General features: G+C 43.5%; 1 protein-coding gene and 1 long non-coding RNA gene across 10 annotated transcripts in view; both read left to right on the plus strand.

Moving 5' to 3' along the window:
- Nucleotides 1-14,013, plus strand: part of LOC106010212 (uncharacterized) — a 28,998-nt gene extending 14,985 nt beyond the window's left edge. For 3 of the 8 annotated variants that reach the window (XR_015439438.1, XR_015439441.1, XR_015439440.1), the window contains one exon: nt 63-1,818. This is a non-coding gene — a long non-coding RNA (uncharacterized LOC106010212). Of the gene's footprint in view, nt 1-62; nt 1,819-1,839; nt 3,809-4,849; nt 5,042-12,287 lie in introns of those variants that run through there. The other 5 variants (XR_015439437.1, XR_015439435.1, XR_015439439.1 and 2 more) reach the window with 5 other exon arrangements.
- Nucleotides 14,014-22,757: 8,744 nt separating this feature from the next.
- Nucleotides 22,758-25,830, plus strand: Irf2bp2 (interferon regulatory factor 2 binding protein 2). Of its 2 annotated transcripts, none has more exons than XM_004854631.4 (2): nt 22,758-24,132; nt 24,726-25,830. In XM_004854631.4, exons 1-2 carry the CDS (start codon nt 23,247-23,249, stop codon nt 25,439-25,441), a joined length of 1,602 nt encoding a protein of 533 aa, XP_004854688.1. In that variant the 5' UTR covers nt 22,758-23,246; the 3' UTR covers nt 25,442-25,830. The 2 variants fall into 2 exon arrangements, with proteins under 2 accessions (XP_004854688.1, XP_004854687.1); XM_004854630.4 differs by having other exon boundaries at nt 22,759-24,180.
- The last annotated feature ends 485 nt before the right edge of the window (nt 25,831-26,315 follow it).

Below are 26,315 nucleotides of genomic sequence, written 5' to 3' on the forward strand. Positions count from 1 at the left end.
AGGCTTCCTGTCATCCGAACCCTGGAAAACCCTATGCTTAATTGTTTCTTGGATCATTGCAGAAATTGAGGATGGAGACAGAGCCGCCTTTTGTTACCTGTTGTGACTAGCAGTGGTCCAGTGGTCATAGGCACACTGCCTATGAGGAAACTGAGGCTCAAGAAATTTGAGTCAAGTTCCCAAGAGAAACATCTTACAAGCAGAGATGGGATTTAAAGAGAGGTTGCTTCTAACTACTGGGCTCTACTACCAGCCAATGAGACTTGAACAGTTATCACTGAAACTGACCCTCATTTTCTAAGGGTCAGGGATGGACTGAGAAAAATGGTACTTGGAATGTAGACACCAGGATGCACTGAGGCCCCTACCTTGCACAAGAGAATTGTGGGCACTCTCGTGTCCCTCAGTAATGGGCACTTGACTTGTCTGAATGGCTTACATGCAGCCCAAATGGCAGGCGCTGGGACTGCCGGCACAACTGCTGTCGGGAGAAGGTCTGTCCCTGTGCCACCCTGGCAACAATGGACCAGCCTATCTAGAATCTTCTCTGCTGGCCAATGCACTCTGCAACAGTAAGTAAAATATTCACAATCAGATCTGAACTTTTCCAGCAGGACATTCCTTGTGACCAAATCCTATGTGACCTGGGCAGTGTGCTCTTTCATGGGCTGCTTCCAGTCACACAAGTAACAAAAGGCAGCTCTGGCTCCATCCTCAATTTCTGCAAGGATCCAATTATACAGAGATTGGGCCAGGTGATCCCTGAGCCTCTGCCTTCCATTGCTCTGAGGCATTTACAAAATGCAGTGAAGGCAACTGAAAAATAGACATGTGGTGAGAAGGAGAAGGAGAGGAAGAAAGAGACAGAGAGAGAAAGACAGAGACAGAGACTGACTTTGGAAATTATCAGCCTGTCAACTTACCATATGGAGAAATACTGCTGCCATTGATCAAAATATCAAGTTGTCAGCACTGAAACAGAATGCTAAGGAAGTACTAAGTTGTATGTACATACAGTTGTATGACAAACTGAGCCTCGTGGACTAACAGAACTTCCTTCTGAGGCAGTGGCAATTAACAGTGGTAACCATAAGGTCAAGACAGGACCCTTCAAAGACTTTAGGAAGACCTGGTTGAGCATCTGGTCCTAGGTCTTGGACACTTGGGCAAAGGTTAGACTCCTTGGAAGAGAGCTTGGGAAAGTTGCCCAGCCTCTCAGGATATCCCAGAGTTAAGGACATCACAATCATCCAGAACAGGGCTTCTTGCTTATCATTGTTGACTGTGGTCCCGACTCTAGGCACAAATTCATTGGCAGCACACAGTGAGTAGTTGATTGAATAATAAGTTCTCTGTAAACAACGCTTTGTTGATTGAGTCATTAATACTTGAAAATAGTGTTTAATTATATTTCACCTTACTATACTAAAGCTAAAATACCATCTGCACATTTCTGATTTATGGGGAAATAGCTATTATTCTAAAGGAATGTATATGATACTATAACCTTCAAAACCATTGATATTTTAATATTAAAAGCAATGTGGGGGATGGGGATTTAGCACAGTAGTGCCATGCCTGCCTTGCAAGAGCAAGATCCTGAGTTCGATCCCTGGTACCCCCCCAAAAAAGCAATGTAGGTTCATTGCTTAAACTACAGAATATAAATTAGAAAGAATTGCCTCTAATCTCATAATTCCTCTACTTAGGTACAATGAGTTAACATTTTAGTGTAGTTTCTTCCAATTTTTTCATAGATATATACATATATATGCACAGATTCATATATATTTAAAATTAAAATTACATGGAATATATGGCTGTCTTCCTTTTTCACAGAATGTTACAGATGGAACATTTTCATTGATCAACAACTAACTCTGAAAATATGATTTTTACATATCTACATAGCGTTCTATCATATGGATGGACTATGATTTACTTAGCTGTTTCCTTATGTTTGTATATTGGGTTTATTTCCAACTTTTCCTGTATTATAAAGAATGCTTCATAGAATATGCTCATTCATAAATCATTCTGAACACTTTCGATCATTTTTCTTAGGACATATCTAGAAGCAGATTACTAGACAAGGAAATATAAACATTGTTATGGTTCTTGTTACATACTTCTTAAGATGTTTATAAAACATTTAAGGATTAAAGTCTAAAAGAAGTTACAGAAATAACAGGTTTGGTTTGGTTTTAGCACTGTTGCCTCCTGTCATTCAGGCAAGACTGGTCAACATGTTGGCTACCTTCAGGGTTATAATCTTGCTCATGTTTGTTACCTGCATTTCAGGAGCCCTCACCCAGAGAAGGCTCTGTCATGGACAGCCTCCAGTGCTTCGCCTACCCCTAAGGCCTAAGGTCCATGTTTCTAGGATGCCATGACTGCACTTTGCAAAACCAGGACTTGCTCTGGGGGATTTGTTTCGAGGCTGGAATACACACTACAATCAAAGGCCTAGTGTGTAAGACCAGCAAGGAAAAATAGACAAGAAAGATTGAGGCCACTGAATTAAAAATCCTAAATTGTTTCCTGCCCTTTGTCTTTTTATATAGCTCTTTCTAGCATCCTAGTAGATTTCAGAAGTATCAAGAGTCATGCTAGCCCCAGAAAAGGCTGTTGATTAAAAAATATATAATGATCATTTTGAATATGGTGTTCAATTATATGCAATGATGACTTTACATTAGGCTTACTTCAACTGTTTCTTTTATGAAGTAAAAAGCTAAGCTTGTTGTTTATCTTTAAAAAGTAGCTGTAATTCTTAACTGTATCACAGCAGTTTTTGCCTCTTTTCTTCTGAAAACTTACTTTGCAATGAGCACAGAATATATTCATATTAATCATAAATATCCCCCTCCCCTCCTTTCCAGGTAAATAGAATTTTAATTATTAGGGTAGATAGATTATCTTAAGTACTTCTCATTATACTTTTTTATGTCCTATTTCCCTAACTTGCTTTACTGTTTTCTTTGTATTTTATATTATGCCAAATATATTCTGAAAAATTTATGCAAAATAATTACCAGTAGAGACACCAAATATATTCCCATGTTTCAAGAACTTCGATATAAACAAGTCTCTGCTGACAGAATCATAGGGTCAGAGAAAAGAAAAAAATGGATTTAGCTGGCTGGGACCTTGGGATAGAAAACCCAATTCCTTTGTTTGGATCAAAAAAAAAAAAAAAAAGACAGCAGCTCAAAGACGTGAAATGGCTTTTTGGAGTCTTGTTTTTGTTATTGATCCAAGAATACAGAATAGAAAAAATAATAGACATAACATCTTAATTCTTTACAGCCCTTTACAGTTTATGAAACACTTTCATGTCCCGTGTTAAAAGGTACTGCAATTCTGAGCTTCAGCAAACAAAACTCTCACGTGCTCTCTCCATGAGACCCACGTGGCTGATTTCACATTTGTTGCCAATGGAGTCTCCAAAGACATTTAAGGGGAACTCTCATAGGAAACAAAAGGCTACCACATCATGTGGGTCAGTTCAAAATGGAGAGTAACATATCTTGCCCTAAAAGTAGGAAACTAGAGCTACGTCTAACTAGTATCAGAGGGATTTTTTTCTGATTTTTAAACAACTTGTCACTGGTCACATCTGCTACTTGGGGCTCCAAGGATCAAATTAAATCTCAAAGAAACTCAAGGCTGTGTCTTTCAATGTCCCCGTGTGGGTTTCTCCACTGAAAAGCACTGGAGTAGGTGTCTTTGCCAGCTGTGTCTTCATGGAAGATGACGGCAAATGCCTGTGTGACATCATACAATAAACTACAATACTCATCTGAAAGCTTTCACAGTCATTCATTCAGATTTCCCAAATTTACAGAGCACAGAGGAGGGAGGCAGAGGAAAACAAGGTGTGGCCACTGTCTCCAACTCAGTGGGCAGGTGCTCATCCCAGCCACATCTGTGGGAGTGTCCTGAATCCTTGGAGAGCTGGCCTTTTTTTTTTTTTTTCTGGCACCAGGAATTGAACTCAGGGCCTCATGCTTGCCTGGCAGGCACTGTGCTGCTGAGCTACATCCTCAGCCCTAACTTCTATAGATGATGTCAGTCTGTTATGACTGTTGGGGTCGGCTCTTTTGTGACCTCCTCCTCTGGGTACTGGGTTATAGAGTCATGCATTTACTCCTCAGTAGGGTGTATTTGTTTCCTGTGCTTGCCACAACAAATTACCACAAACTGGGTGGTTTTAAAGCAACAGAAATTTCTTCTCAGTTCTTGAGGCCAGAAGTCTGAACAAGGCATTAGCAAGGCTGTATTTATTCCGAAGGCCCCGGGGGGAAAATCCAACCTTCACCTTTCTTTTCACTCCTACTGTTGCTGGCCATCCCTGACAGTTTTGGGCTTGTAGATGCATCCCTCCAATCCATCTCCATTGTCACATGGTGCCCTCCTTGTGTCTCTCTCTCTCAAGGATACCAGCCCCATTGATTGGGCCCACCCTAGCTCAGTGCTGTCTCATCTTTGCTTGATTACATCTATAAGACCCTATTTCCAAATAAAGTCACATTTGCAGCTACCATGGGTGAGATCTTACACTGACCTTTATGGGCGGCACAGAGATTTGATCCATCCAGGGCCCTTTCTCAGGACAGACAACAAAGTCTCCCTTGGAGTGGCAGGCTTCAGACCCACATGGCTGTGTTCGAGGGGAAAGTGGAAAGAGCAAGCCACAGAGGGTTAAAATAATGTGGCATGAGTTTCCAGGTGTAAGAAGACAGAAGAGCCTAAAGTGGACCTTCAAGGAAGTGACATTTCCTGTGTCCCTCTCTTTCATCTTTATGTGTCTATCTTTCATGCTAATGTCTCTCTCTCCTTGTTCCAGTGAAGCGGCAAAGAGAGTAAAAGTGCTGAGCTTCTGCCATAAATCCAGTGCTGCACAGCGCCCCATCCATTTGGACCACTCACTGTCCATCCTCTGTGGCAGCGGTCATAGCCACTGTGCTGATAGACTCTGTTTGCTACTCTTGATTGAGTCTGAGTGACCTCCTGATAAAGCTTTCCTTTAGGCCGCAAAGTGCGCATCTCCTTTCCATTTCAATCATCTGCATCATAAGTGTTTTCCACTTAATGAGCACACACAGCCATGAACAATCCAGTGTGACTTGTAGCACTGTTATCACGAGCATCAGTTGGAAGGATGGCCAAAAAATCTCACCTGGAAAAGCACAGGACAGTGAGCATCTGTGCTCCATGCACCCAACTGCACCGAGACCCTTCTGCACTAATGAGCAGGGCAGGCAGCTTGCTCCAGCACAGCTCAGTCACCCTGCATTCCCCAGGCAAGGTGCTGCTCCCATCAGGAGCTAAAGTCTTCCTGGAAAAGGAGAGCTGCTTTTCTCTCCCTGTTGGCCACCGCCCACTGGAGAGGTAGAAATTGTTAAAGATATGTTTATCATAGTCCCTGCCCCAGTAACAAATCACCTAATGTGAAATGCAGGGACAAAACAAGTATGTAAAGAACTTTCAGGAAACTAAACAAGTATGATAAAAATCTTTGGATTATATACAGGCAAAAGGAAACTGCATTTTCTGACAAATGAATACAAGTTGTAAGTGAGCCTTTGGGGGAGGAATAACCATCTTTCCTCCAAATTTCCAGAAACTTGGTGAAGAAATTTTTTTAATCCTTACACCCTAATTAGTTTAGTAACAAATGATGAGCATAGTCAAGACTGTTGAAAGTAAGAGAAACAGAACTCAAATAAAGGGCAATATATTTATTCATTATCTAAAAATATTCAGAACAGTTCCAGATATTCAAACAATGTCTTCAGACTTATTCTACAGGCTTCTGTTTTGCCTTCCTCTCCCAATTTCATTCTCAAGAAGGTAATCCTTTTTTTATTTTTTTTATTTTTTTTGACAAGATGTCCAACAGAAGTTCTGGGCTAATTTTCTGGAGCCAAGAAGAGAATTTCTCTTTTCCAGTACATATAGCCTAGTAGACGCCAACCGTAGGCTCACAGCCTCGCCTCTGACAGTCTCCTCAGTAACATCTGCTCACTCCTGAAGCATCAGCCTACTGAACCCTCTTGTTGGCCACTTATGAACCTTGTGATCTGTCCTGGGCTGCTGTAAGAGTCAACTCCACCAGAACCCAGGGACTGCGGGGCGGGGGGGGGGGGGGGGCCTCCCTAAAGAGAACTAGGGTCCTGCTCTCATGGGAAGAAATGAGTGTTGGGCAGACAAAAGCAACAAATACCATGACATGGAACAAAAATAAATGTACATTGCTACAGGATTCTCATTAAGAACTTTAAAATCATTCCCAGCTTTATAAAGTAATTTTTAAAAGGTCAACTACCTGGGTCTTTCATAGAATTTATGATTGCTTTGACCTAGTATGCAGGTCAACAAAAAATTCTTTGTACCTCTTACCAATAATGGTTGGCCAGGAACATTTCCTGTTAATTCCTACTTTAGAATATTGCATAAGTCCTTATTTCAGAAATAAACAAATATAGATTAAAAACAAACCAAAAAACTCAAAAAGTGTTCTGGTGAAAGTTTTCTATATTCACATCACATTTTTTTTAGCAAGAAAGACTATCTGGCTAAATAATAATTTAGATTTTAAAAAAGAAAAAATAGCAATAGCTATTTATAATAAATACAAAGAGATAATAAGAAAAGATAAAATTTAAAAAAGTAGCCATTCACTTGTTGCAAATGCAAAGAAGACATATAAAAAGAAGTCTTTCATGGGGTAGATTTTGCCATTTTCTAGAAAGAAACTATAATGTTTATTTTTAGTTCTCATTTTTTTCTCAACTCAAAATTTTAATAGTCACTGTGACTTATATTTGATTTGCTGGATTCTTGACAATGGCTAAATTTAATTCTTCCACTTTTCCTTCATTATAATGAGCCCTGATTTTTTAAAATCTACTAATATTGTAATTTAAAAACCAACTTGTATTAAAAGAAAGAAGTCTCAAGGAAAATTTTAAACAATTCAGTGGAAAAGCTAAAGCAGTGCTGTTAGGGAAATTAATAGCCATAAAATGCTTACGTAAGAAAAGAGGAAAGTCTCAAATGAATAATCTAAGTTCTTATGTCAAGAAACTGGAAAAAGAGCAGCAAAATAAAGTCAAGGCAAGCAGAAACAAAGGAATAATTCAGTTAAGAGCAGAAACCAATAAAATTAAAATCAGGAAATGTAGGGAATCAATATAAAAAGTGAGACTTTGGAAAAATTTATAAAATCAATAAACTTCTAGTGAGACTGACAAAAATAAAAATAGAGAAGATACAAATCACCACTATCAGGAACAAAACAGGGTGACTATAGATCTTGCAGACAGCGAAAGTGTTTTAAATTTGAGAACCTAAAGAAATGGATCAATTCTTTGAAAGTTACAAACTACCAAAACTCAATTGAGACGAAATAAGCAAACTGACTAGTCCTGTGACCTTTAAAGACACTGAATTTTTAATTAGAAAGCTTAGGAAAAAGAAATTTCCCAATTCATTATACTTTCACTAGAGAAGTCTAACAAACATTTAAAGAAGAATTAAAATCAAATGTACACAATCTCCTCTAAAACAACAGAAGGAGGGCTAAAGATGTAGCTGAGTCATACAGTACTTAGCATGCATAAATCACTAGCTCTGAGAAGGATAAAGAAGAGAAAGAGGAAGAAAAGGAGGAGGAGGAAGAAGAGGAGGGAGAAAAGGAAAAGGACAAGGACAATGTCTTAATTACTTTCTCATCACTAAGACAAAATACCCAACAACCACAGCTATAAGAAGGAAAGGTTATTTTGGTTCATAGTTTGTAGAGGTTTCAGTCCATCATTACCTGGCTCCAAGGCAGGGCATGACAGAGGACAAAAAGCTCATGGTGGCAGGAAGTGGGGGGGGGGGGGGGGGAGAGGGAGAGATATCAAGGGAGGAGAAAGGGAGATATATTCTTCCAGGCCACACCCACAGTGACCCACCTCCTCCAACCAAGTTTCACCCCTCAACATCACTCACATTTAGCTGTAAACTCATCAGTGAAATAATCCTATGACCCAGTCACTTCCCCAAAGCCTCACTTATGCATGCATAAGACTTTGGGAGGACATCTAGATATAAATCATAACAGAAGAGAAGAAGAAAGAGGAAGAAGAGGACAATGAGGACAGGAAGGAGAGAAGGGGAGAGGAAGGAAGGAGAGAAGGAAGTTAAGGAGGGGGAGGGGGAGGAAGCAACATTTTCCAAATCATTTAAGTAGGCTAGTATTACCCTGACACAAAAGCAAGACAAAAATAATATTAAGAGAAAAAGAAAAAAATACAGATCTATTTCTTTCATGAAGCTATAAACAAAAAAAATCATGATCATAATCAAGAAGGATCTGACAAAATCCAACCCTTATTCATAAAAATTCTCAGAATTAAGAATATAAAAAAATACTCAACTTGGTAAAGAACATCCACAAATAAATCAAACAAAAAACCTACAGCTAACATCATACCTAATGCTAAAAGACTGACTGGGGAAATAAAGCAGGGATGCTCACCACTATTACCAATCTTATTTAATATTGTACTGAAGTTTGGGGCATTGCAATAAGGGAAGAAAAAGAAATGAAAGTTATTGACTGGACGAGAAGAAATAAAACTGCTGCTATATGGACATGGCATGGATGTCTGCAGAGAAAATCCCAAGGAACCTTCAAATAAAAGTCCTAGAACAAATAAGTGAGTTCAGAAAGTTTTCAGTATACAAATCAACACACAAATATCAATTCTATACACTAACAATAAACATTTTTTAAATAAAGCCTAAAATGCAATACATTAAACCATTCCAAAGAAAAAAATCTTATAGATAAATCATGATCAGGATTTGCATGATATGAATTATAAAATGTTAATGAAGAATTCTAAGTTTAAAAAATTAGTAAATGATATATTGTGCTCATGAGTTGAAATATTCAACATAGTAAAGATGTCACTTGTCTTTAAATTAGCTTATGGACAGTTTCTATAAAAATCCTAGAAGACTATTTGTAGACATAGGTAAACTTATTCTCAAATTAACATGTAAAAGCACAGAACCAAGAACAGTTAAAACAACCTTGAGAAACAATACTTAAAACAATCTTAAGAGAATGTAAAGTTATCAATTTATCCACCTGATGCTAAGGCCTCCTACAGTTATAGTAATCAAGACAGTATGATATTAATGGAGAAACAGACACACAATCAGTGAAACAGAGTAGAGTTCCCACACAAATATGCACACAACTGGTTTTTTTTGACAAAGGTAAAGTAGCAATTTAATAGTGGAAGGACAGTCTTTTCAGCAAATGGTGCTAGAGCAACTGACCATCCATAAGCGAAAAACTGAACTTCAGCCATAACCTCATACCTTATTTAGAAATTAACTCAAGATGATTAACAGACTTAAGTGGAAGACACAAATCTTTAAAGCTTTCAGATAAAAAATACAAAAAATTTTTGAAAGCTAAAGCTAGGCAAAAAATTCTGAAGTTTGACACCAAAAGCATGATCCATAAAAGAAAAACCTGATCTGCTGGACTTCATCAAAATGATCAACTTTTGCTCTGCAAAATAATCTGCTAAGAAGATGAAAAGACAAGCTACAGACTGGAAGAAAATATTTGCAAAAACTTTTACTAAAATGTTTATAATAGCATTATTTAGAATAGCCAAAACCTGGAAACAACTCAGATATTCTTATATGGATGAATGGTAAACAGACTAGTACAACCACACCATGCAACTCTGCTTAGCAAAAATAAGGAGCAAACTAGTAATACACACAACAGCCTGGATGAATCTTAAGGGAATTATGCAAGGGGGAAGAAAAACCCTGCATACTGTTTGATGTCAAAAGTTTGCATACTATATGATGTCATTTATATGACATTCTTGAGATGAAAAAATTCTAAAAATGGAGAACAGATTCATGGTTGTCAGAGGTCAGGAAGGGGTCTGGAGGAAGGAGGTAGGCGAGGGTGTAAAAGGATGACATGAGGATTGCTTACAGAGAGGGAAATGTTCTGTATCTAAATTATTATCAGTGTCAATATCCTGACTGCGATATTATACAATAGATTTGTAAAATGTTATTATTAGGGAAATGGGGTAAAGGATGCACAGGGTCTCTGCATTATTTCTTATGGTAGCAGGTGAATCTACACCATCAATACAAAAAGTTTAAATTTAAAAATCAATTTAAGCCAGATGTGGTGACACACACCTGTAATCCCAACTATTCAAAGAGAACCAAAAGTTCAAGCCCAGATTGGACAACTTAGAGAGATCTGACCTCAAAATGAAGATAAATAATAAATAAATGGGGCTGGGGATATAGCCCAGTAGAAAAGCATTTGCCTAGCAAGCATGAGGCCGTGGACTGCAAAAAAAATCAATTTATATAAAGGAAGTATTGATACTAAAACATAAAGCCCAATGCCTTAATAAACTATTAGAAGTACATAAAAAGTAACCAAGAGTATATTTGCAAACTCCATGGACAAATATCTTTAGATCCTATTAATTGGTAGTGACTTCCCCTATGAGGTCATTCCTCTATTGAACAGATATTTCAGAACACAGTGCTTTCAGTCCAAGGTTGGTTGAATCTACAGATGCAGAATCCATGGACATGGAACCCATGGACTTAGAGCCCAGAAGACATGCACTCCAAGGTTATGGAGCCTAGGGACATGGAACTCATGTTGTGGATCCCATGGACAGAGAGGGCCAACTGCACTAAAACTTCAGACTGGAGTAGGAGGTTAGAGCAGAAGGGGAGGCAGAGAGCAAACACATGAAGTGAATACACAGGAGAAGTTCCTTAGGCACAAGATATTACTTCAAGTCTAAGTGAGGAGGCTATCCAAGTGGCAAAAGACACATACAGGATTAGTAACAAGTGTCCTGGAGATGGTCACAATGAAGCTATGGTGATAACAACCTCCATGGAATAGGGGGGTGTGCAGGGCAATTCCTATGAATCCTGAAGTCTGGCCATGAGCAGCACAGGAACTGGTGGTCTTAGAAACTCCTGCTTCAGTCCCTCCTAGAAATATCTGGGGATGGGGGGTGGGGTGCAGGGTTGGTCATCTTGGTGTTTGCTTTCAGTTCCTAAGAGAAAAACATCATCCAGGTAGAAGGTCTGTAATGTGTCTCATTTTCCTCCTCCTCCTCCTCCTCCTCCTCCTCTTCCTCCTTTGTCCTCCTTCTCTTCCTCTTCCTCTTTATCTTCCTCTTCTTCTTCTTCTTAAATCAAAAGTGAATGGCATGCCAAATATGGCAGCACACTCTCGTTACCCCAGCTCCCAGGAGGCTAAGGCAGGAAGACTGCCATGAGTTCTAGGCCAGCCTGGGATACACAGTAAGTTCAAGACCGGACTGAACTACATAGCAAGACCCTGTCTCATAAAACCAAAGGGAATAAAAAGGGAATGGTGTGACTATCAGAATGAAGTGTGTGCCACTGACCTACAGGCTTTCTCTGTCTGGTAATGAAAATATGTGCCTTGGAAATGTGTGCACTCAGACAAAGAAAGCTGGAGGGATAATTGTCATAATGATCAGGTCATGAAAGTAGGCCCTGATTTTTGAAACTACAGTAATTGCAGCTTCTACTAGCGCCACAGCTGAAGGAAAATGGTGGTGAAGTGTCACCAGAGGGGCTGAAAGGCAGACCATGTTGTCTGCTGGAGAAAACCAACATGTGGCTGCACTATGGATACAGCTGAGAAAGGAAAGGGGTGCACACTCACCTGTCCAACACAAGCTGTGTGCATCTTTGACAAGCATCTGCTGTTATATTTATAAACATCTAATGCTCATCAGGTATACCCCAGGGTAAATGCCAGACTTTATAGCATGTTCATTTGAAATTCCAAATAATGGTCTCCTACGTTCTCTCTTTTCCAAGGGATATAGCATTCCATATAGAATATTCTTAAAGCTAATTATACTTGTTTTCTGTAACAGATACAGTCATTAGCAATAAGAGTGTCTGTAAGGGAGAACTGACACAGGAAAATCAAACATCCCTTTCCATTTCCACATAAACCTCAAGGCTGTACATTTTTCTGTAAATCCCAAGACTGAAACCCACTCTGCCTGCTTTTGCTCCTTGAGCTTGGTTCGTGTCATTGTGTAGCTCAAAAATGTTGTCTGAGTTCATGTGTGGTTAAGAAAGGAATTTACCATAATCATTTTCCCACCCGACATATCTATTATAAAACAAACTGTCTACAGTGATTTGCAAACTTTGTTTTCTTTCAGGACATCACAGTCAGCTGCCATCTCCTGAGTTCCAAGAATAATCCACTCTCCCTCCCTACCAAGGAGTGGAGGGAGTGAGACCGCCATGGGATCCTGGCCCTGGAGATGGGATGTGGTGTGGTGCTGTTCTGCATGCACCACCCCCTGGGGCGCCTGAGGATGCAGCGCTGGCTGTGGTTCAGGGAAACTGGAGGCAGTCGTAAAAGTAAGGTCATCCATCATGCTCAGTGCAAGCCTTGAGTGTGTGGTTGCCTTGATCCTTCAGATTTTTTTTTTTTTTTTTGTAAAGCTCCCGGTCATAAAGTGTTCTTTCCACCTCTGCCACCGTATGTTTTGCCAGCTGCATTTTCACCAGTCTTCTGCTCTCCAGAAAGTTCTCCCTTGTTCAGCCAAAGGATATCCCAGCAGCTCCTACAAGGACAGCTGGGAGTTCCAGTGGGGTTCCTGGCCACATGGGAACTCAAGCTACCTACATTTGTAGATACTAGTCTCAGACTATGGCCCTGAGAGACTGCACTGTCCTTATTCCAATGAAATTTAGAGAAATTTAAATGATTACATACAGAAAATAATAAAATGAAGATATAATCCTAAAAATAATAAAATAAATATATGAGGAAAAAGTTCTTACTAGCACACATTTTTGTCATTCAGACTTCCTTGGCAAATCCAATAGCAAGGAAATTTAGTAAGTTTTCATCCTCTAACAACTTGTGCAAAGACTGGACTCCACTACTTGCTTACTCAGATCAGCCAGTGGCCTCCAAACTTGCTTTTCCATTGTACATCTTTGTTCACCTGGCACTCTGAGCACACTGCCTTGTTCCCAGATGCTGGCTGAGACAGTGGCTGGAGTCACAAGTCTTGGATATAGCTGTATGCCTGTAGGGGGATGCTCACTCTTCCAAATCCCAAGTACTTTGTTTTTTGTGATCCAGACTTGGTTGCTGCCCTGCTGCTCTTCTTTCCCTTCAGTGAATTTAGAATTCAGTCCCTCATCTTCAGAAGCTCTAATTAGAGAGGAAACTTGTGACATACCCCATTGCAAACTGTCCCTGAGGAGCCTTCACAAGAGCTAGGCACTGTGTGAGCCACCTTACTTACATGGTTATAGTGATTTACATAAAAAATTGAGCCCACTTCAGAATTCAAGAAAGTCACCCATTGTCTACAGGTGAGACCACACTCTTCCTACTGCCCTCCAACTCCTTGTCCTCCTCCCTCCCATTGTTTTCCAACTGTCCCCATCCAAGCTCCTGTCTACTGTTGTGTATGCCTTAATCTTTTCTCAACACCTTCACATTACCAAATCTTCAGAGCAAAAATGATGTCTATGACAATGTGAAGTGACCTTAAAATAATTCAAACTATCAGCATAAAATGCAAACTTTTGATAATACTAGTTTGGAGATAGCCATGAAATTGCGCCATCTGAATAAAATATTCTTCAAAGTCAGCAAAAAAAAGGTAGTATTATGAGGAAATCACATTGATTTTTGCTGTTTCCCTAGCTTGTTGATTTCACTAAATACTTAAACAAGAATGTAATTACAATATTTCTAAGCAATCGTGCAATCACTCTGGAGCTTGATCATATACTTCCAACACTCACAGTTATACAAGTGGTATATATCTGGTGGGTTGCCCATTAAACAATTGTAACAGATCGTATTTCTAGTTGTTAGTTCCTTGTGACCTTGGACTTTGCCTATATATTTAATAACACCATCTGCTGTCTTGGGTTGCATACCACCTTTTCACTTGAGGATTACTGTTCTTACTTCGTAAACAAAAATGTTCAATCAGAGGTGTTGAAATTCTACCATAGAATTATTTAAACTATACTAGCTATAGAAAGCTTCAAGAAAGCAACTGACTTTCTTCTCTGACTCTACTGGCTTCAACTAAAATATTATAATTTATATACCATAATAAAAGCCAAAAAAGATTTACAAGGACACAAAATGAAATGTCTTAAAAGAACTCTATCTCTGATAGGCTTGTCTTGTTCATCTTCTCCCAGACTAGTTTTACATTGTATACAGTCTCTACAAAATTTCCCATTAGGCCAGGAATGGTTAGGTCAGTGGTTCCGCCACCTGCCTCACAAGCACAAGGTCCTGAGTTTGATCCCCAGTACCAAATAATAATAATAATAACCTCCCCTTAAAACAATTAGAAAATAATTCTTAGAATGTTAAATTAGATGAGAATTTTTTTAACCATCACCCAAGATCAAGCATGTTGAGAATTCTGCTGGGCTACAAGAAATATTAAAACATCTACCAACATGTGGTCTATAATAAGCCAATGTGGACATGGTTTTGAGTTAACTACCTTTGTTTGGGTCTCACAGCTAGTGGTGCCTGTGAAATAAACCCTTCCCAGTCAGAGTGAGGGGGACAAAGCGGGCAGGGCACTGACATTTAACTTAATCATGCCCAGGCTGTACAGTATACTAATTTAGTGCAATTCTCCAATCCATGAGTTAGAATTTCCCTGAACCGAAGGGCTCTGTGCAGTGAGAGAAATGGCTCACATCTAACTTAGCATCTTTCTGGGTCAGAAGGAGGAAATTCTGTGCACTTGTTCCTCCATTAATTGTCCCCTAATCCACTGCCAGCCTTCATCCAAAAATGACAGGAGGTAAATGGAATTCCTGTTTAACTGTATTAGGGAAATGACAGGTCCTAAAGGGTGAAAATGGCTTCCCACTGATGATACTGTACCATGATGAGGCAGGAACAAGCCCTGGAGAGTGACATGTTCTTGGTAACGTGTCTGATTTTGAAGCCTCTCGTCTTGTTAAGAACTGGGACAATGCTCTCAAAATTGACTGTGACAAGCCCAGCACTTCCAAGTCCCCTCAGAGTGGGTTCTTTATTACTTGGAACCAGAGAGGTTGGCCTGAACAGCCACCACATGAAAATAATCAAGAGGTTGTCGGCCAGCAGAAAACAACCTCAAAAGTACGGAATGTAGAATTCTGGGCCTAAACCACTTGACAGCATCCCAAAAAGGCATGTCCTGACATATTTTCCATCTGAGAAGCCTTCAGCATTCCAGGCTTTTAAAAGGATGTCTCCTGTTACAGCTACAGGGCTGCCTATCCCTTTCCACACTCTGAATTCAAGGAATCTGGAAGTCTGATTCTGAAACACTCATGTTAAACTATACTGAATGACCTTTATATGAGAAGTAGTGTAGATGGCGGCTCTTTTTCTTTCTTTCTTTCTTTCTTTTTTTTTTTTTGTATTACCAGGGATCGAACTTGGGTCCATGCACCTTCGAGGCAGGTAGCAGAACCACTGAACTAAATCCCTGGCCCTAGCTCTTTTTGATGTCTGAATGACAGGTGAAATGAAACAAATTTCCCATGTTTATGTACCCTTCCGATTTTTAAAAAACAGAATTTAAGAAAATTCATTATGTTTTTCCATGATCACATCCGAATAAATAAAAGTCAAGTAGGTTATCAATGTTAACATTTTACCATAGTTAACAAAGTCAACAAATTTCAAAACTTCTGAATTTCCTCAATTTACTCTCATAATATCCCTTATAAATTCAGTATACAGCCAGGAAAGAGGCCACACAGCTATTAAACAGTAGAATCCTGGGTGAGAATACGAACAAAAAAAAAAGAATCTTCAAAACAAGTTTCCACATCCTGCTGACCTAGTCAGCTAAATGCCTGTCAGAGTACAGAATTGAGTTTTATTTGTTTGTTCAACTGAGGGCCTCTTGAGTACATCTGAATTAAATCTTGGCCAATTACTCACATACATAGACACATACATATACATGTGTATATATATACATAGACATACACACACACACACACACATATATGGTATGTGTAATGGGTAATATAAATCTCTCATGAAAAGAAAAGTGTGGACACTTTCTATAAGCCCTGGGACAATTAGTTGGCCATACTGATGCTGATACAGATGTTTTGCCCTGGCTAATTTTTAAAAAGTGTAGACTGTGGTTTAGACACTCCTAACCTAGGATCTGACCCCAAAACAAGCAGATGTAACATTCTCAGATGCTGTGAGGTTCTGGCAACCATTTAACCTCACAACTTTATTTGAATAGCACAATGCCCCCAGAATAGCAGACATTCATTTACTGGTACTTTTTCTGTGTTGCTTTGAGGTCCCACATGGATGTGGGATCCACTTTTGGAGTGGGTCCAAAGACTGTAATGAGTTTTCCTCTGCATTCTCATTGCCCCCACCCACCACATGAGGGCTCAGAGTAGAAATGACATTGAAGCCAGCACCCCCTCCTCCACTCCAGAAAAACACTGGCCACAGCATATGCTAGATAAATGAGGAGAACCTCTGGCACTTCTTGGTCAGATATTTACATGTATGTAAAAAAAGAACTTGTGAAGAAAATGTAAATATAAGGTAGACCACCAGTGGGCTAAAGAAAGAACTGCAGTCTGAGAAACCTGAATTCTAGCTGTGCTTTAATTCTACATTCTCTTTGTTTCAAGGAAAATTCCTTATTATCTTAGTGGCTCAGTTACCACCTTCATAAGGAGAATGGATGTTCTTAGTCACTGTTGAGAATAATGAATTGGTCTAGAAATGCAAAAGCAGAAAGAGAGCTATAGGGAGTAGAGAGAATAAAGACAATCTAACAAATGCTTAAAATCTAGCTCCCTGTTAAATACAAGATAACAGCCCCCAGGAAAGTCACATGTGTATAGTTCCCAGGCACGATTGAGAACCAACTTCCTCACGAAGGAATTTGTTTGAAGGGCTGGGAGGCTTGCCAGCAAGCCCATCAGTTCATTCATATTTGCATGTTAGTTGTCTGTGACAAGCTTTTTAGTAAACACATTATCTAGTCTGTCACTTTAGGGAATCCACTTCTTCCTTCTGTCCACCAGTCTTCTCTTACAAGAAGAGGCTCTAGGCTATCTGCTCCAGTGTGTGTTTTTTCCTTCTATTTGGGGTATGAATTTTTATTCTCTCAATGGTTTGCATTCCCCCTGGCAAAGACACATCACCATGTGGGCACAGAAATGGATATGCCAATGCATACAGAAAATCACTCCAATTAATAAAGTATAGCCTATAATTTGCCTTTTTAACTTTCCTTCCTTCTACAGAGAGATCCTTGGATCTCTTTTATCCATAAAACTGACCATTACCCCTCCCTCCCCAAAAAATATTGGAGAAAAAATTTTATTGTTCAATGTTGAGATCTTTGAGATGAGAGATACCATTGGAATATGAACTATAGACCTAAAACAATTTGCTTTAAATAATATCTATTATTATTATTGCTAAATACATTAGATTAGAGGACAGATTTTTGAAACTCCATTGGCAGACCCAAAATATTCCTGCCAGGTGATATTCTTTTGTGAAATATATTTTTATCTTGTCAAGAGAAATTCAGTCTAGTTCACATTGGCTTTTATTTCACAGGAAATACAAACAATAACTATGAAATCTTATTTATGTAAGTTATGATCATTTTGTCTCCCTATATCCCCTTTATAACCATGAAATTTTGTGCAATATATGGTTTCATGCTTTTTTCTTTTCAGTGCCTTATAGTTCACTGTATTTCTTTGTTTGGGTGCCAAGGAGTCAGGACTGGAGTTGTACAATAAGAACAAAATGATTTCATGAGTTTTTCCTCTCTTTTTAAAGAAATAGGTCACAAAGAGTTGGGGGTATAGTATTACAAATGTGGTAAGTGTCAAAACTATTTCACTACCCAACTACCTCTCAGAATTCAATCTTTCATGCTAACACCGACAACAATTTGTATTTAAAGTTCATTAAAGGTCCGTATATGGTTTGCCATTTAGTGTGATGGAGTCCTACACTAGACATGGAGCTGTGGCAATTGTGCCTTACCTGTCACCTCCCACTATTGTAAATGTTGACTTTTCTTTGGATTGAGAGTACTATGAACTATTCTAGAATTTCCTTTTTTCCTACACATCTAGATAGAGACAAGCAAATCTTAACACTTATTTGTTAACAAACATTTTAACAAAGATAAACACTCACTGGGCCTTTAAACTGTTCAAAACACAAATAGAATGTTCTAAACTATATTATTAAACAATAGAATTCATACTTAGACTTTGGTCACCCTTAATATTTCTTTAGGCAAATCACTTAATCTTTTTTTTTGTTTTTTGGTACCGGGGATCAAACTTGGGATCTTGCGCTTACAAGGCAGGCACCGGAACCACTGAACTAAATCCCCGGCCCCACACTTAATCTTTTAATACCTCGCATTTTTAGTTTCTGAAAAAATGACAAGAACATAGAATTTATGCTTGAAATAGCTTTTTTAAATGTCCATATGAGATATAACAAATATACTATCAAGTTATTCTTTAGCCTTTTAGAATGACTACATCATTTGATTAGTTCAGTTCCTTTACTACTAAATGTGTATATAGGAAAATGTACATTTTTAAGTAGGAAAGCTAATTGGAGGAAATTTACCATTTTAATACTTTCAAACTATCTGTGAAGTTAATTCACCATTTTGTCAGCATCCTACCGATATCTTTTAAAGGATTCTACTGGGTGTCTTAAATATCAGTGAAATCCACAGCCAGCTATTATTTCAGAAAAGTGCACTTCATCCTGCTCTTTCCAAAAAGCCAATAGGAAAGTTCTGGCACCAAATGGTGGTTGAATCGCTTCCAGGTCTCCTGCAAGTTTCCTTGCAGACTGAGCAAGTGTGTGACCTCAATCTCTCCTTTGTCTGTTTTGTCTGCTTTTTGCTTAGCTCTTTAAATTCTGACACAGTCAGTAGTTAACCTACATCAAGACCCCAAATTTTGTTCTAGATGAGGAGCTATATGAATGTGGACACACAGGCTGGTGGCGGCAGCTTCTGCAGATAATATGTGGATGATTAAGAGCTCCTGTGATTTTATTTGGCCTGATTCTTAGACCCTCCACATGCAAAAGTCTCTTTCATATCTAAATTCTCTCCCTGCACAGGGGAGGCAGTCTGCAGGGAGAGGTCAAGCAGAGGGAAAGTGCTTCTTAAAAAGGATATTTGCAATCTAAAAATCGGTGAAATTATCCCATAAAATGCCTTTACTTAGAAAAAATTCTCTCCCACTAATTACAGAAGGTTCATTTATGTCACTGCACTCCACAGTTTGTGTAGATGTATTCACATAAACAAATAAATATGTTCAAATATGTATTTATAACTTTTTAAAAGTGGAAAGCCCAGAGTATTACGCGTTCTTCTAGTTTTACGGTACCAATGCCCCACAAGGCATCTGCAATGACATCCACAAAAATCTAAATGGCACGTGGCTGCATTTTTTCCTTCTTCAAAAATGCCGAGGTCAGAGTTGAAGAAGCTTTTCTTAGGCTGCAACATCATGGCTATTTAAAGAAGCTGCACTGTAAAGAATGAAGGCTGCCTTTCCACATCTAGATATAGGATGGAACCCATGAACTTGGCAGTCCCAAGGAATGCCATGCCTGGACAGCACCCACCAGCTGATGAGGGCAGGAGGCTAAACCCTTCCTGAGACTGCATGTCCTGGGGCAGAGTTCCATCAGGGTCCTTAGTAGCAAGCACTTCTTTACCCTGTAGAAGGTGGTCTAGGGCTTCAGTGTGTGAGCAAGGACACCAGGACTGGCATGCACTTGGGGCCTAGATTCGTTTCAGAGATGAACACCCACTCACAGGATGCAAGCCCCTGCACACCTCAGTGTGCAAGGTGAGGTCTGTACTGCCTACCATGCATCCCTCAGAACTGCTTCCTCTGGCTTGCCTTTGGGGCCACTTCCCTTACTCCTGCTTTTTGACAGTATCACACTGAATGGCTTTCCTTTTACTCCTAAACTGTGGCTTTTATTAAAAAAATTTTTTTAATTTAGAAATTACAGCTAGTAAAGACTTGTCTAGTCTCAGCAGGAATGCTCCCCATAGAATATCTTCTTTAGTTCTTAAGACAAATCACAGTGTATCAGTGTTTTGGTAAAAAGCCACCCTCAACCCACTGCTGTGCCAACACTCGGCACATATCTGCCCGCCTGGCCCCTTCGGAATGTGTAGGGGCATGCTGCAACCAACCTGGTAACCTTGACTCTGAGTGGCAAAGATAATCCTGACCTTCGTCTGAGAGGACCTGGAACCTTAAGCAAGAGGGCAGAGTCTACGTGACTAAAACATACCAACTTCCTCTTTCATAAGTCATCACATGATGAGCTACAATTACAATTCCTGCCTTGTCTCTTCGAATTGCAGACGCATTGCCTCACCCTGGAAACCGTGCTCCTGTGTGGAGGAGGTGGCTCTAACTGCTGCAGCAGCGGCTCTGGCTGGAATCCAACTACAGTCTGCTCTGAGAGGGAGGGCAGTGGGTGAGAGACAAAAACAAAGCTATGTTTACTTAGCATACATCGATAAAGCTGCTTCAGAGCTACATGAAAGGCTAGGCAGCATGAAAGACTTTTGATACAATATAAGGAATTGCTGCCCCAGATCCAGGGCCTGCCTTATCCCCCTGAATCCTTTTATGGCAAGGGAGCCCAGGGCTAAAACTGCCTTTCCATTTTCCAACAGGCATTTCAGGAGGGAAGTGCCAACAGTCAGTTTCGACATTAGGCTGGCAGTGTGAAGTAAAAAGGAAATGCTCTTCTTTTGGAGAAACAAAGCTCTGTTCTATAAAGATCCTTAGTGTCTCTCAGAGCACACACTGTCTTTCAGAATTCTATTTTGGGATGAAGTGGCAGGCTCTCCCTTGAGGGCATCCAGTGCCTGCTCCCAGGTAAATGAATATAATTAGGCCATGGCTCTCATGGTGAGTTGTATTTTCTTTTAATATGTTCCAGTTCTTGCTTAGTGGGGCCATCTCTCGGGGGCATTGAACTGGCTCATCCCTCTGCAGCAAAAAGACTGGTCGGCTTCGCCCCCTTTTGCCCAGTGACCAGATGGGTGAAGTCATGTGCTGGAATGAATGGCACAGGGCCTTGGAGGGGAGTGACCAGCAGCACAGGTCCTGGAAGAGAGGCTGGGAGTGCCCAAGCTCATTGGCACCAGCTGCCAGTAGGCTCCATTCTCCCTGCTTGGGGAGGATGAGGCAGAAATGCAATTGCAGGACAAGACTACAGACAGATGGGGAGCTCCTGGCAGCAGCCGTACCCTCTCTGGAAACTCCCAGAAGACATTCAAGGTTGGCCTGTGAACACACACACTCGGGCCCTGTGTTAACGTTTCCTGTGCCTTTTCGAACAGGTTTTTTCGCGTGCTCTAAGCAGCTTCCTCCACTGTTTCTCTAACAGGCGTGTTTCCTCTTGCGGTTAATCCTTTGAAGCAACCTGGTATTTTCAATAGCAACTGGAGAGAAACGTCAGCAGGATTTTTTTTCCCCCTCTCCACCTACCAATCCAGTTGTAGGAACGATAATATAATTAGTACCCTGTTCTTCCCACACTTAACCAGATCATTCCAGTTTAAGGGAGAGGAGTGGGCTTGTGTTCCCAACAAAAGCAGCTCCAGGGCCCGTCCTACGGAGCGGAAGTGTGAGAGTCCCATTTGAGAGCGACCAGCCCCAGGCATCCGCAGCTCCCCCTGTGGGTGAAAGAAGGGATCTCGGTGCTCACTCCGGTCTGAGCAGTCTGTGGTGTCCCCGCAGCAAACGGGCCTGCGCCCATCTGGCTAAGCCAGGCTGGGCAGCAGAGGGCCCAGGCCGATGGCTGAGGGACCCCACGCGCGCGACGACCTGGGGAGACGATCAGGTCTCGCCTTCGCCTCCGGCTTACTAGTTCCTTCCGCAGGGGCGGGGGCGGGGGGGCGGGGGCGGAGCCTAAGGGAGAGAGTAAAGGGGCGGGGCATGCACCCTGACGCCACGCCGCCACAGACCCCGGATCTCAGGAATGTGTGCGGCCCAGGCCCCGCGGCGTAGGCACGTCAGCGCGGAGCGTGCGCACTGGCAGCGTCCTCGAGCCCACGTCACGCGTCCGCGGAGAGACCCTATATAAAGTGGCGGGGCGGCGGCACTAGAGGTCCGAGAGGGCAGCGAGATCCCTCATGTGTGTATCTAGTGAGTGCCAGACATTCTGAGTTGCCGAAACTTAAAGGGGCAGTGGCCACGTGCACCTCCCGAAACAAGTTTCGTGTTTTTCACATAACCTGTGAAAGCACACGCCCAAACATGACTGCAGGAAAAGCCCAAACTAAACCACGCTAGACCCCGAACCCCCGTCCTTTCACTGGCAGAAGCCAAGTGACGAAATGGCTTTGCATGAAAACACAGTTTTAGCAAGACTCAGCGCAGACAAACCCGAGCAGGCAGCAGACGCTGGCGGAGTGGTCACTAGGAACAGGAAGGGGCGCGCAGAGACCAGCGGCCAACCGGAGCGTTGCGGGCCCCCCCGCAGGGGCGGGGCGGAGAGGGGCGGGGCGGAGGGCGGGCGGGAGCGCGCGGAGGGCGGGCGGGAGCGCGCAAGAGGGGAGGGGGCGGCGCAGGCGCCGTGCGAGGCTGTCGAAGAATCAAGTCGGTAGAAGCGGAGCGTCCGCGGCGGCGATAGCAGCAGCAGCAACAGCGAGGCGGCAGCGGTGCTGAGGCGGGCTGCGCGCTGCAGAGCGGCGACGCCAGGAGCTAGGAGAGCGCGGCGGCGCGGCCCGCCCCGCGCGGCATGCTCCGCCGCTCGGGCTGAGCGCGCCCCGGCCGCCGGCCCCCGCCCCGCGGGCTCCCCGCCCCCCGGCCCGCGTCCGCGGCCAGTCTTCGCCCCGGTGTGGAGGCCTGCCGCGCCCCCGCCGGCTCTCGCGCTCCTTGCGCCCCGCGCGCGCCGCCTGCCCGCGGCCACCGCCTCTGCGCGGGTTCTGCCGCCGCCGCTGCCACCGGTCGGGGAGACGCGGGCTTGGGGCGCGCGGCGGGTGCGCGGGGTGCAGGCGGGGGGCGGCAGCGCCCCCCCCTCGCGCCCCTCGGGCGACATGGCTGCGGCCGTGGCGGTGGCGGCCGCGTCCCGGCGGCAGTCGTGCTACCTGTGTGATCTGCCTCGCATGCCCTGGGCCATGCTCTGGGACTTTACTGAGCCCGTGTGCCGTGGCTGCGTCAACTACGAGGGCGCCGACCGCGTGGAGCTGGTGATCGAGACAGCGCGGCAGCTGAAGCGAGCGCACGGCTGCGTCCCTGAGGGCCGCTCCCCGCCCGGCGCTGCACCTCCCGCCGCCGCCAAGCCGCCGCCGCTGTCTTCGGCCAAGGACCTGCTACTGCCCCCGCCGCCTGCGCCCGAGGCTGCCCCGCGTGCGCCGCAGGCCCTAGAGCGCTTCCCGCGCCTGGGCGCTGACCTCGCGAGCCGCGCATCCGCCAACGGGATTCTGGTGCCCAACGGCTTCTCAAAGCTGGAGGAGCCGCCCGAGCTGAACCGGCAGAGCCCCACCGCGCGGCGCGCTCACGCCGTGCCGCCTACCCTCGTGCCGCTCGTGAACGGCTCGGCTGCGCCGCTGCCAGCCGCGCTCGGCCTGGGCGCCCGCGCGGCCGCGCTAGCTGCCGCGCCATCCGCCGCCGAGCTGGGTGCGCACAAGCGGCCGGCCTCCGTGTGCGGCAGCGCGTCCACCGAGCACGAGTCCCGCGACACTGCCAAGGAGAAACCGCCCCCGCCAACCGCGCACCGGGGCCCTGCAGATGGCCTGGCAAGCGCGGCCGGGGCCGCAGAGCTGGGCGCCGAGGGTGCGGGCAAAGGGCGCGGCGGGCCCGCAGAGCAGGACTGGGTCAACAGGCCCAAGACCGTGCGCGACACGCTGCTGGCCTTGCACCAGCACGGCCATTCGGGGCCCTTCGAGAGCAAGTTCAAGAAGGAGCCGGCCCTGACTGCAGGCAGGTTGTTGGGTTTCGAGGCCAGCGGGGCCAACGGGTCTAAAGCAGGTAGGGGCGGCTGTGGAGCGAACGAGGGGTGAGAAGAGGGGTGCGAGGTGCTGGGGGAGGGGGTTCTGCCCTTGCCTGCCCAGAAACGACAGACTCCCCACTTCCTGATGTGCCTCAGGCCAGGCGGAACCCAGGCTTGATGGCAACGTGTTCCAGTGCTGAAGCAGCACAACAGGAATGAGTCAGAGCGCTGAGAGGCCCTGACGCGGGGCTTTCCTTTCCCAGCACATTCTTGGATGGGAGCACGAGGGCACCAGTCACCTTTTAACCTGTCCCGGACGGTAGCAAGTCACATGCTTGCAGCTGAGGCCAGGTTACAGGCATGCCAGTCCAGAAGCAGAGGCCTTTTTCTGAGACTTAGTCTCCTTTTAAATTGGTATTTGGCCCCGTAGCCCCAAAGTGTTTGGAGCTGCACGTAGAACTTCAGTGTGTTCTGTTGGAGAGTAGACATTATCTAATAAGTTTTGGATCATATTAATAAGACGTCTCTTTCAGTGAGCCTTAGTTTATCCCCCATTTTTCTTTCCATTTCTTTGTTTTTACAGTTGCAAGAACAGCAAGGAAAAGGAAGCCTTCTCCAGAACCAGAGGCTGAAGTCGGGCCCCCCAAGATCAATGGAGAGGCCCAGCCTTGGCTGTCCACCTCCACAGAAGGGCTTAAGATCCCCTTGACCCCCACGTCCTCTTTTGTGTCTCCACCACCACCCACTGCCTCACCTCATTCCAACCGGACCACACCGCCTGAAGCGGCCCAGAACGGCCAGTCCCCTATGGCAGCCCTGATCTTAGTGGCAGACAATGCAGGAGGCAGTCATGCCTCGAAAGATGCCAACCAGGTTCACTCCACCACCAGGAGGAATAGCAGCAGTCCACCCTCTCCGTCCTCTATGAACCAAAGAAGGCTCGGCCCCAGAGAGGTGGGGGTCCAGGGCGCCGGCAGCACTGGAGGACTGGAGCCGGTGCACCCACCCAGCCTCCCGGACTCCTCCCTGGCCACCAGCGCCCCCCTGTGCTGCACCCTGTGTCATGAGCGGTTGGAGGACACCCACTTTGTGCAGTGCCCCTCCGTCCCTTCGCACAAGTTCTGCTTCCCTTGCTCCAGACAAAGCATCAAACAGCAGGGAGCTAGTGGAGAGGTCTATTGTCCCAGTGGGGAGAAATGCCCTCTGGTGGGCTCCAATGTCCCCTGGGCCTTTATGCAAGGGGAGATTGCAACCATCCTTGCTGGAGATGTGAAAGTGAAAAAGGAGAGAGACTCGTGACTTTCCCAGTTTCAGAAAAGCCCAATGATTACCCTTATCTAAAACTGCTTGAATTGTATATATATCTCCATATATATATATATCTCCAAGACAAGGGAAATGTAGACTTCATAAACATGGCTGTATAATTTTGATTTTTTTTTTAATACATTGTGTTTCTATATTTTTTGACGACAAAAGGTATGTACTTATAAAGGCATTTTCTTCTTTTGTTAACGTTATTAGCATATCTTTGTGCTTTATTATCCTGGTGACAGTTACCGTTCTTTGTAGGCTGTGACTTGGCTGCTTTTTTAGAGCACTTGGCAAATCAGAAATGCTTCTAGCCGTATTTGTATGCACTTATTTTAAAAAGAAAAAAAAGCCAAATACATTTTCTGACGTTGTAAGATTGCCTTACTGTCTGTTATTCTTTATTACTGGCCCCTTTCTGAGGCTAGAGGCCAGTTGGTGGAGAAGGAAAGGAAATAAGTGAAAGGGGTGCTATTGTCAAGTGGGAAATATCACCAAGTTTACCCCAATATATGTCTCCTGGAGGAGTAGGGAAATATGTTTTGAATCTCTATTTTGTTCTTAAAAGTTCAGTTCTTGGGATACGGACTGAGGTGCTGCTCAGAGATTTTCCGAATTGTATGGTTTGGGGGGGTGGTATTTTTAAAACAAAGTTGACCGCTGTTCACTGTCCACGTGATCAGTTGTAAGATTACGATGCTGCATGCTAGTTGGTTACATAATACACAATTCAAGCAATGGAGGCGGTTTCGAGGGGTGGTGATGTGTACAAGATGGCACTGCCATCTTGGAGCGGAGCCGGGCTCCACAGCGCCCCTTCATCTCTCGGAACACCCCAGACCTCTGTCGTTGCTGTCATGTC

This window comes from Heterocephalus glaber, unplaced genomic scaffold, assembly GCF_053883595.1.
Source record: "Heterocephalus glaber isolate CG9 unplaced genomic scaffold, H.glaber_assembly_v1.0 deba00001472, whole genome shotgun sequence".
NCBI lineage: Eukaryota > Metazoa > Chordata > Mammalia > Rodentia > Bathyergidae > Heterocephalus > Heterocephalus glaber.